This window comes from Gigantopelta aegis, chromosome 14 (genome assembly GCF_016097555.1).
Source record: "Gigantopelta aegis isolate Gae_Host chromosome 14, Gae_host_genome, whole genome shotgun sequence".
NCBI lineage: Eukaryota > Metazoa > Mollusca > Gastropoda > Neomphalida > Peltospiridae > Gigantopelta > Gigantopelta aegis.
The window spans coordinates 31,749,119-31,760,721 of NC_054712.1; the positions used below are offsets into that span (position 1 = coordinate 31,749,119).

The 11,603-nt window shown below is 37.1% G+C and overlaps 1 protein-coding gene across 1 annotated transcript; it reads right to left on the reverse strand.

The window, feature by feature from the left end:
• Positions 1 to 64: 64 nt before the first annotated feature.
• On the reverse strand, positions 65 to 7,747 carry LOC121388331. Its single transcript, XM_041519630.1, has 6 exons — positions 7,613 to 7,747; positions 5,905 to 5,929; positions 4,381 to 4,580; positions 3,197 to 3,433; positions 2,124 to 2,212; positions 65 to 161 (listed from the first exon to the last, which is right to left on the reverse strand). The coding sequence occupies exons 1-5, from the start codon at positions 7,640 to 7,642 to the stop codon at positions 2,168 to 2,170; spliced, it is 537 nt and encodes a 178-aa protein (XP_041375564.1). The 5' UTR covers positions 7,643 to 7,747; the 3' UTR covers positions 65 to 161; positions 2,124 to 2,167.
• Positions 7,748 to 11,603: the final 3,856 nt, after the last annotated feature.

Here is an 11,603-nt window from a genome sequence, read left to right on the forward strand (position 1 = left end):
ATAAAATTAATTTCCTTTAACATAAGTTTTAAAATGTTTAAATATTGAAAATAACAAAACACAGTTTTTATTTTATTTTGCGTATTTATTCTTTTCATACATAGAAATGAAAAGGTTATTCCAGGTTCTCGTTCGCAATGATCTTTGACACGGCAACAGATCTGAAAAGAAAACAATGGCTATTAGTAATAATTTGCAACAAAATATATCCAATAGTATGTCTCCGACGCCATATAACCGTAAATGAAATGTGTTGAGTGCGTCGTTAAAAACAACAACATTTCCTTCCAATAGTATGTCAATTTGTTTGCGGCTACCGAAATAACAACAGAAGAATGCCAACAAATTAAGATAAATATAAAAGAATAAAACAATTTCCATTACAATTTCTAATGAAATTCACGATTTTGTTTTATTTTTAATACTGCTGTAGAGACTGTCCTGTTATCGTACACGTGTGCAAATGAAAAAAAAAAGTATTGCTGTACTTTACAGGGCCGGGATATAGGCTTGAACAAGGAACGGTAACTCTATTAATGTGCCCATATCCACTTAAGATTCAAGCACGCCCATCCCGGATGTAGCCTCTAACATCGCTAGTGTCCAGTTCCTGGACATGGATGAGTGGGAGTGTGGGTGTGTGTGTTTGGTGTTTGGTGTGTGTGTGTGTGTGTGTGTGTGTGTTTGTGTGTGTGTGTGTGTGTGTGTGTGTGTGTATGTGTGTGGTCAATCGCTTGAGACACTTTAGTCTGTGGACATATTCTCTGATTTATTTTCCCGTCCCAACCAGTCTCCCATGACTGATGTATCAAAGCTCGTGGTATGTGCTGTCCTGTCTATGGAAATATGGATATAAAAGATGTAGCGGCTTTCCTTTGAAGATTACGTGCCACAATTACCAAATATTTTATAAGCAATAACCCACGATTAAGACTTAAAGTGGAAAGACGGAAATGTTTTATTTAATGACGCACTCAACACATTTTATTTACGGTTATATGGCGTCAGACATATGGTTAAGGACCACACAGATATTGAGGGAGGAAAGCCGCTGTCGCCACTTCATGGGCTACTCTTTTTGATTGGCAGCAAGGGATCCCATAGACAGGATAGCACATACCACGGCCGTTGATGTACCAGTCGTGGTGCACTGGCTGGAGCGAGAAATAGTCCAATGGGCCCACTGACGGGGATCGATCCCAAACCGACCGCGCATCAAGCGAGCGCTTTACCCATGATTAAGTGGTGTCGTTAAACAAACAAACTCCAACTTTGTGATACTTTATGGCTCGAATTTACGGGGCCTGGGTTTTTTTTTTGTTCAACAAAGATGTGTTAGCATTGGTAACTGGTCAAAGGCCGTGGTATGTGCTTTCCTGTCTGTGGGAAAGTGCATATAAAAGATCCCTTGCAGCATTAGGAAAAATGTAGCGGGTTTCCTCTGACAAACTTTAACTTTTGTTAACGTGTTTAGTTACACGCGTGTAAGACAAAAACAGCTTTGTAAATTCTGTAGTGTGGAAAAGTAATGTCTACCAAGGGCGATAACTCATGTATGACTCACAACACAATACGTCAGTTGATTGCCGATTTTCCAGTATCTATCCATTCATGTATGAAGCGAAGAAATGTGTTGTGAGTGTTTTCTTTGCTTTTGTAAGCTTCATTAACATAGTTGAATATACCGTTGGTGATGGAAATACATGTAGATGAAAATGCGAGGTAGCAACTTTAAATACCCCACCACAATTTGTTTTTAAACAATTCATAATCAACATGATAATGTTTTTTGTTGTTTTTTTAAATTGCAGTTGCAATGAGATGGATGTCCGTCCTCATTCAAGTTATGGTACTGACATTTTGTAGTGTTTTGGAACAGACATTTGTGTACGATATATTATAGCTATTTAAAAAAAAAAAATCGACATACATTTGAAAAGGAGATTAAAACATAATAATAATTTTAAAACCCCAAAAAACAAAACAAAAACAAAACAACCCACCAAACAAACGCCCATCCCCCTTAAGTTGCATAATTTTAAATTTTAAAAACTTTTATTATACTTTTTTGTTATTTGGAGAGTGTAAATATAGTACTATATAAATACTAATGAAATCGTTACCGTATGCTATTTCATTAGACCAGTATATTTTGCAGATGGAGACATTAGACCATGGCGTGGTCGCAGAAACATTTGGTTAGATGACAAACCTGTGAAATAAACAGAGAGAACATTCGAACAGAGGTGACAAAGCTGTAACCCCCCAAAAAAACACCCCCCAAACAAAAAACCAAAACAAAAACAAAAACAATACCCACCCCCCAAAAAAAAAAAAAAAAAAAAAAAAAAAAAAAAAAAAAAAAAAAAAAAAAAAAAAAGACAGACAACTATTTGTACAACCAAAACATACAAACAAACAAACTCATCAACAACACAACACCGGTAGTAGGGGAGTATTACAGATGTCTCTTAACAATGCGAGAAAAGAACTACTGAACACACTCCAAAGTGGTCAGACTAAGCACACAGCTACAGCCGATGGAAAATGGCTGGTGTATGGCACGGATAGTCACACGAAACAAGCATCTGTCGCGGTTGGAGAGACAAGGACTGGGGTATGTAGGTGGACAGCGAAAGAAGTTAAAATATAGGAGTTGCCAGATTAGGAAGAAATGAGATGGAAAGAAGGGAAAGGGGGCACTGTGAGTTAAAAATGTAAAAAAACCCCAAAACAAAACCACAAAACAGAAAAAAGCCAAACACAACAACATCAACAAAAATATCATCTTTTGAAAAAAACCCAAACCGATAACCCCTCCAACAACAACAATAACAACCTCCTAAAACCCCAATAATAAAAAAAACACTAAAACAAACTAACAAACAACAACAAAAAACCAGCAAAAAAACAAAAAACACCCACAAAAAAGAGAAGATCGAACCCAATAAAAATACCAAACAATTCAGACAACTCTAAGACAATTTGGTGCTTTCAAAGACACCTGCCCTAAGTTCAGCCAGCAAACGTTTAGCTAACTTTCACGAACTATTTTATTGGTTCCCGACGTGGCCATTTGGTCTTATGGACGTTTTTCTGCTCGGTATGATTTAACTCAGCCCTGTTAATCTGACATACTCATAATACCTGTAATGAAAAAAATAAATAAATAGCACGTGCAAAACGTGCGACTTACAATCGTGGAACCAGCTTCACACTGCGCGGCCGTACACTGAGACACGTCACCGGCATTGCACGTGCCGTCCATGATATGATGGCAGTGACATTCACGGTTGTGACACACCGTGACGTCGGTCGTGTGGGGACAGGCTGCGCACTGTGACACGTTCGGCCCTTCACAGGATCCGGCCTGGGGTGCTCCAATCACATTGGTTTGGTGGAAACAGCGGCATTCATCTCCAGTATTGCAAGTCTGTGAAATAACAAAGAGTCAAAGATCGTGGGTTAAACATTATCTGCCCCCGACATTCACTACCAGCATTGCATATCCGTCGTGTCGTGGTTAAACCATTGGACATAGGGCCGGTAGGTACAGGGTTCGCAGCCCGATACCGACTCCCACCCAGAGCGAGTTTTAATGACTCAATGGGTAGGTGTAAGACCACTACACCCTCTTCTCTCTCACTATCCACTAACCACTAACAATTAACCCACTCTCCTGGACAGACAGCCCGGATAGCTGAGGTGTGCCCCCAGGACAGTGCTTGAATCTTAATTGGATAGAAGCACGAACATAAGTTGAAATGAAATAAGGGTAAAAACTGCCACAAGCACATACATGTCTTGGGTCCGACCATTAGCACGGCGTAGTACTCTTTAACTGGGGACAAAATTTAAAGGTGCACTCCCGGGAGATTTCCAATTATTAAACAGGAAATTGGGCATTCTATTCAATTTTGGATTATGGGAATTTAAGCGTAAATAATGATATAGCTTGATTTTAAAATATATCATGTATAAGGCTACTGGGATATGTCTGTATTGTTCCCACAAAGAACGCCGTTTTCTTACTATGGAATTTAATACGAGATATTTATTACTGAGCCGATTGTTTTTTAAACTGCACACAAAAATAGTTTAAAAAATTGTTATTTTCAAAATACTTTCACTTTTCTTCTTACGTCAAGTCAAACTGAAATTATTTACACCCCCCCCCCCCAACCCCCCCAAAAAACCCCAACAACAACAAAACAAACACAACCCCCGAAACATTGTTACTGGAGGCTGGGAAGGACTATAGCTATGCACCGGTGGGGACATGCTTAAACTCCTCCGTTGTATTGTTAATCAAACATTATATAATGTTCTATCACGTGTTTGTCTGACAGACTCGAAACGGATTATAACGCCAACACTTACCATAACTTCGTTGCTGAAATAATTGCAAGTACCCTCACAAGTGGCAACGTTATTGGCTGTGCATGTACCGGCAATGCCTACGTTGTGTTCGCAGCCGCAGAAACCACCGTGACACGAGAGCTGCTGATGTGGAGCGCAGACATTAGTGCAGGTCGACACGTCGTTGTTTGTACAGGTTTCCGCCGCCAACACTTGTCGGTCTGGGGAAAAAATAGAGATAAAATATTGTCATTATCAGGACAGGCCCAGAGGGTGGGATGTAGTCAGAGTGGGGACACGAGGTACATGCTCCCCTCAATCAAAAAAATAAATAATAAATAAATAAAAAATAAAAATAAAAATTGTACTAAATTTTATAAAATTAACTTATTGGTATGGAAATAATGAAAAAATATTGTTATTGTCAGGACAGGCCCAGGGCGAGGAACGTAGTCAGAGTGGGGCCACGTGAAGCTAAAATCATACATACATACATACATAGTGTGATTGTCCCCCATTATGGGTTGGCCCCAATCTAGAATCCTAGCTACGCCAGTGGTAGACCTGGAGTTGCGAACAGATTTGTAAATTTGCCCGTTGGAATATGCCTTTAAGACTTGGAATCATGAAATTTACCATTGGTCTGTCATCTTGTATAAACCTGAATTACATTTTCAAATTGTAGAGTGAGGTCTTGATATAGGCATTTTGCCTGTTGGCCAATCCCCAACCAGCATTATAATTGGGAATAAATATTGTTTAAACCACGTAGCTCCGCTGTAATGACATGCACTCATGAATCACTATCGGTGATGATATCTGCTCCGAGTTCAGCCAGCAAACGTGAAAGGTGAACATACCCTGCCCCACCGGTGGCACCCGCCATGTGTACTGCCACAATGATAGCTGACAATTGGTTTTGTTATTTCCTAAAGTGGTGGTTAAAACAATAACAATAAAGTACTTTTCATTGCTGTTACTCCCTGTTTGCCATAATTATGTCCATCATATTAGATGCATCGGGCAGGACGTAGCCCAGTGGTAAAGCGCTCACTTGATGCGCAGTCCCCATCAGTGGCCCTTGGGATATTTCTTATCCCAGCATGTGCACTACAACTGATATATCAAAGGCTGTGGAATGTGCTATCCTGTCTGTGAAATGGTGCATATAAAACTGAAATGGGAAAATGTAATGGGTTTCCCCTCTAAGAATATGTGGTGTAATGATTAAACCATCGGACGTACGGCTGGTAGGTTCTGGGTTCGCATCCCGGTACTGACAACCACCCAGCGAATTTCAACGAGTCAGTGGGTAGGTGTAAAACCACTATACCGACTTCTTTCTCACTAACAACTAACAACTAAAGACTAATCCACTGTCCTGGATAGACGGTCCAGATAATTGATGAGTGTGCCCAGGACAGCGTGCTTGAACATTAATTGGATATAAGCACGAAACTAAGTATAAATGAAATGTTTCAAATGTGTAACAATTTCCTAAACAGACAGGATATTTTAAGTCAAAGATAATTAAATAATATTTACCTGAACCGAAAGATAGCACCGTCAGCTATAAAAAAGAAAACAACCCATTGAAAAAAACAAAAACAAAAAAAACAAAAAAACAACAACAACAACCAAAAACAATGACGAACCAACAAAACAGATAACACTATAAATGAAGGTTTTGAAAACATTAACATTTTAATTGATGCAATTATATATAAAAAAATGCAAGATAAAATGGTATGCATTTTCAGCATATAAACCACAGCACTGTACCAAATACATGGATCCAGTTAATTTATTCCTAACAGTCATAATCGCAAGTATTTTAAAAATGAATAAAACGAACAACTGATTAGAACATAGAAATAAAATTAATAAATAACTTATGTTATAAAAAATAAGAAAGTAATAACATTTACGTAAAAGAAATCATTAATAAAATAATCATAAAATTTAATATATAAACATAAAATTAAAACATAAAAACTAAAATAGCCTCAAAAATAAATTAATGAATAAGGAATAGAATATATATTTAACGACACCTCAGCACGAAAAATACATTGGATGTCAAACTATGATGAAAAAAGGAGAATAAATATAAAATAAAATATATTTTAAAAACCCAACAAACTAACAAAAAAGTAAAGTTTGTTTTATTTAACGACGCCGCTAGAGCACATTGATTTTTAATCTTATCATCGGCTATTGGACGTCAAACATATGGTCATTCTGACACTGTTTTTAGAGGAAACCCGCTGTCGCCACATAGGCTACTCTTTTTTACGACAGGCAGCAAGGGATCTTTTATTTGCGCTTCCCACAGGCAGGATAGCACAAACCATGGCCTTTGTTGAACCAGTTATGGATCACTGGTCGGTGCAAGTGGTTTACACCTACCCATTGAGCCTTGCGGAGCACTCACTCAGGGTTTGGAGTCGGTATCTCGATTAAAAATCCCATGCCTCGACTGGGATCCGAACCCAGTACCTACCAGCCTGTAGACCGATGGCCTGCCACGACGCCACCGAGGCCGGTCACAAACTAACACGTCTTGTTTCTATTCTAATATACAAATAGTTTATCGCGGTTTGTTTTTGTTCTTACCCCTATAACAAAACAAAACAACAAAAATATCCATCAAAACCCAACCCCCCAAAAACAACAACAAAATAGACAAATAAAAAGAAGAAGAGAAAAGACCTACAACAAACCTCAATAAAAACAAACAACCCACAACAACCAACAAAAAACAAAACAAACAAACAAACAAAAAAGAAGAAGAAGAAGAAGAAGAAGAAGAAGAAAAAGAACATTATAATTTATATCATGAGTTTGCTGCATTGTAAGATGTTTCCGACTAATAAAATATTTCTACGATTAAACTTACATATTAAATATATTTTCTTGTTTAGATTATCAGTGTCTGTATATTCCATGTGTTTCTGGTCGTCTTAATATTTGTAAGAAGCCCAAAACGGATTTTGTCTTCAAATAATTTCGTACGTACGAAAACCCCCAACATATTTTAGGAAATAAAATGAAATTTAACCTAGCACAAATATTATAACGACCAGAAACACGTTCAATATACAGCCACTAATATGTTATGCCGAAAAATATATTTGGTATGTAATTACAATCGTTAAAAAGACTCTGTTAGTCGATAACATCTTAAAAATTGCAGCAAACTCAGGAAAGTCCCTTTAAAAGTGAACGGCGTCAAAATAAAGTAAAAACTTACTACAAACACTACGCAACTGACACTGAACATGTTGAATGTTGAAAACACGGGCTCCGTTCGATAGTTAGACTGGAACTCTGTGAGTGGACGGCGATAGACTGATACTTGGTGGTACTCAATATATATACCGTTGCTGCACGGACCGTGACGTCGATAATGGATGCAGTTCCGCGTCTCGAGCTGTCACATCCACCTAATAAATACGATATAAAACTAGGTCACTACGTAAAAGCTGTAAGTCAATGGCGGAACAGAGCATTAATTATTTTATTAAAAAAATGACCTTAGCAAACTGGTTAAAAAGAGTCAAATAACAAGATTAAATAAAAAAACGAGTTAAAGTTAAAGTTTGTTTAACGACATCACTAGAGCACATTGGTAATTCTAACATGTAGTCATCAGAGGAAACCCGCTGCATTTATACTAATGCAGCAGTGGATCTTTTATATGCACATTCCCACAGAAAGGAAAATATATACCACAGGATTTGACCAGTTGTGGTGCATTGGTTGGAACGAGAAAACCCCCCAATCAATTGAATGGATCCTGTTTAGCAACCACCTCAAGCGAGCACTCAACCGACAGAAACTATCTTTAAATGTTCAAGATATATACTATTTGTTTTTCAAAAATATATCTGAATATTTCTATAATAAACATAAATAAACCACCGAAATTCCTATAACAAAAACAATTATAATTAAATAAAACATTTTTACCCCCCCCCAAAAAAAATCTATATACATGCAATTTAACAAAATATCTAGTCATAAAATTTACGTTACATTCATTCTGAACGACAAAACCATCAGCATTTTGAAAATCGTATCTCTGCATTAGGCAGAGTCAAAAGGATGTTTTAACAATAGCATAAACGGCTCCCATGGGTCACTGCCAGGTATTGTGACATTAAGAGGACTGCCACTTGACAGGACAACTCATCCTTCCTATTTTATATACAGGAGGACTGCCACTACCTAGTCTGACTAGACAAATTAAACCAGCAAAAGACGGAACTCATTGGACATAAAAAGGTCCGATAAGATATGTTCCGACAGGGTAGACTAAACATTTACAATACAATTCTTTATTACCATAAACATTTGCTTATTAGTACAAACAATATACGATTCATATCTAACGGGATAGACTAAATATGTGATGTGATAACGTTCTCAGATGTTGTAATACTTTAGAAAATATATTTATAGCCATTAACATTCGTGCTGTTTGTCGTTTTTGACCACTGTGACCCCTCCCCACCACACACACTTCCTCCACCCTGACCCTAGCTAGATGGGTATATTATCTGTAAAGCCTGTCCATAAAGCGATTCAAATCAGATTGTCTGTAGACAGTTATTTTTAGCAGGGCAAATTTCTGATAGAGGTGGATTTTCTTCATAATTTTCAGAGATGTTTCCATATAACCCTGGATCTGTATCAGAAAGAAAGAAAGAAATGTTTTATTTAACGACGCACTCAACACATTTTATTTACGGTTATATGGCGTCAGACATATGGTTAAGGACCATACAGATTTTGAGAGGAAACCCACTGTCGCCACTTCATGGGCTACTCTTTCTGATTAGCAGCAAGGGATCTTTTATTTGCGCTTCCATGATAGCACAAACCATGGCCTTTGTTGAACCAGTTATCGATCACTGGTCGGTGCAAGTGGTTTACACCTACCCATTGAGTCTTGCGGAGCACTCATTCAGGGTTTGGAGTCGGTATCTGGATTAAAAATCCCATGCCTCGAGTGGGATCCGAACCCAGTACCTACCAACCGGTTGACCGATGGCCTAACCACGACGCCACCGAGGCCGGTAGGATCTGTATCAGTGTTTTCAGTTTAAAACTGCGTAACTGGTGAATTTATTCCACCAAAAATAATCCGTTTCTGGCAATCCACTGAGTATACTGAGGCGCTGACAATGGAATGCCCCGAATATTACAAACATTACAAACATAGTATATATAGAGGTTATTACCAGAGTGTTTTTCGGTATCGTCAATATCATATATTAGGAATAAAAATTATTTTTATTCCTAATATATGATATTGACGATACCGAAATACACGAGGGTAATAATCTCTTTATCATATAATCTCAAGCTTAATACAACGTGTTTTTGTGAACTGTACACGCAACTTTAATTCCAGTCCGCCATTACTAGATATTCAAATGACGTAAGAATATGTGGCGCGGTGTATTTTTTAATGGAAATGACGTCAAACTCGAATGACGTCATTTTGGATGTCCTTACATCAAAATAAAGTTATGCCTAACGTTTTTTGTTTTCTGAACGCTGGACAGCTTTCAGTGTCAAATTGCCATTGAAATGTTTTTATTTGACGACTATGAATGCATACGTCAATCATGGAGTGTCACCAAAGTACGTTTGCTTAAATGTCAATAAACCTAGTGCCGAGACCTCGATTAATTTACATCTAATTTGCAAAGTTATCAATTTCTTAAAGTATGTGATCTGAAAAATATCACATACTTTGATTGCACTGAAATTGTAAGATATTATATGATAAATATATATATATATATATTATATATTATATATATATATATATATATATATATATATATATATATATATATATATATATATATATATTATATACATATATAATAACACTGATAAAGTTAATATCCAGATAGATTTTGATAGACTAGATGTTCATAACAGCAAACTACGCAATAATGCATTTTTTTTTCGCGTAAAATAATTTTCATTGTCACTCGCTATTTTGCTCGTGACATCTAAAGACTCGGGTCATAAACATGATACGAAATGGAAGCTAGTTTAATATCCTATAGATATGTTATATGCATACATGTATATACTTCTCACTTTATGTCAAGCAATTCCTGATATGCATTGATCACCGTACACATACCTATTACTGTCTGGAGGTTTAATGATTAAGTTCTCGCTGTATTTAATACACAGGTTGCAGTACAGGCTGTTTAAACCATGTACATGGATATTTTCAATATATTTTTTATATACCCACAAACTTAAAAAGTAAATTTAAGTACCGTTGCTGGGTAAGGATGCATTGGGTTTCGTGTGATATTCACAAACATACGCCTATTTATTCGGCAGAAGGATTAATATAAAACAACAAAATTATAGAAAAATAGTCTCCCCCATCCTCGAACACGCCCCCCCCCTCATCCCCAGGAACTATACAAATTGAAAAAAAGAAAGAAAATACATTAATAATTAAATATTTTTAATACAATTAAACTTGTATTCTATTCATTAGATACGGTATCTGAAGTTGGAGAGAGGCACAATCTCAAGTGGAGGTTGGGGGTGGGGAGTGGGGGCTGGGGGGGGGGGGGGGGGAGCAGACAAGCCAAATTTTATAATCTTGATTTACATACGAAGAGTAGGACCAAAAACGTACATTTCCATCCACGTGTGTGTTTGTGGGGGTTGGGGGAGGAGCTGGAAAAATACACAGCAAAATGCGACAACCTTTGCCCAGGATAAACGTGCGTTAACCTAACATGGATGTGGGTGGATGTTAAATGACTTTTCTGTCCTGCCCTAGAGCAATTGTGTGACCTTGAAAATTATAAGTGCCTGTCACCACGCCATGCAGATAAAGCATGTGTTCATTAATTAACATGTTTATGGCAAATTACCTGTATCTAATGACTTCCTCCGTAATATTCGTTACAACTGACAGTAACATGGCAGATACACAGTCCCGCTGACTTCCTTATAAACACAATTAATGCCATGCTTTTCAGATAAAAAAATTAGTTTAAAGGGACATTCCTGACTTTGCTGCATTGTAAGATGTTTCCGACTAATAAAATATTTCTACGATTAAACTTACATATCAAATACATTTTCTTGTTTAGAATATCAGTGTTTATATATTCAGTGTGTTTCTGGATGTCTTAAATATTTGTAAGAAGCCCAAACTGGATTATGTCTTCAAATAATTTTGTACGTAC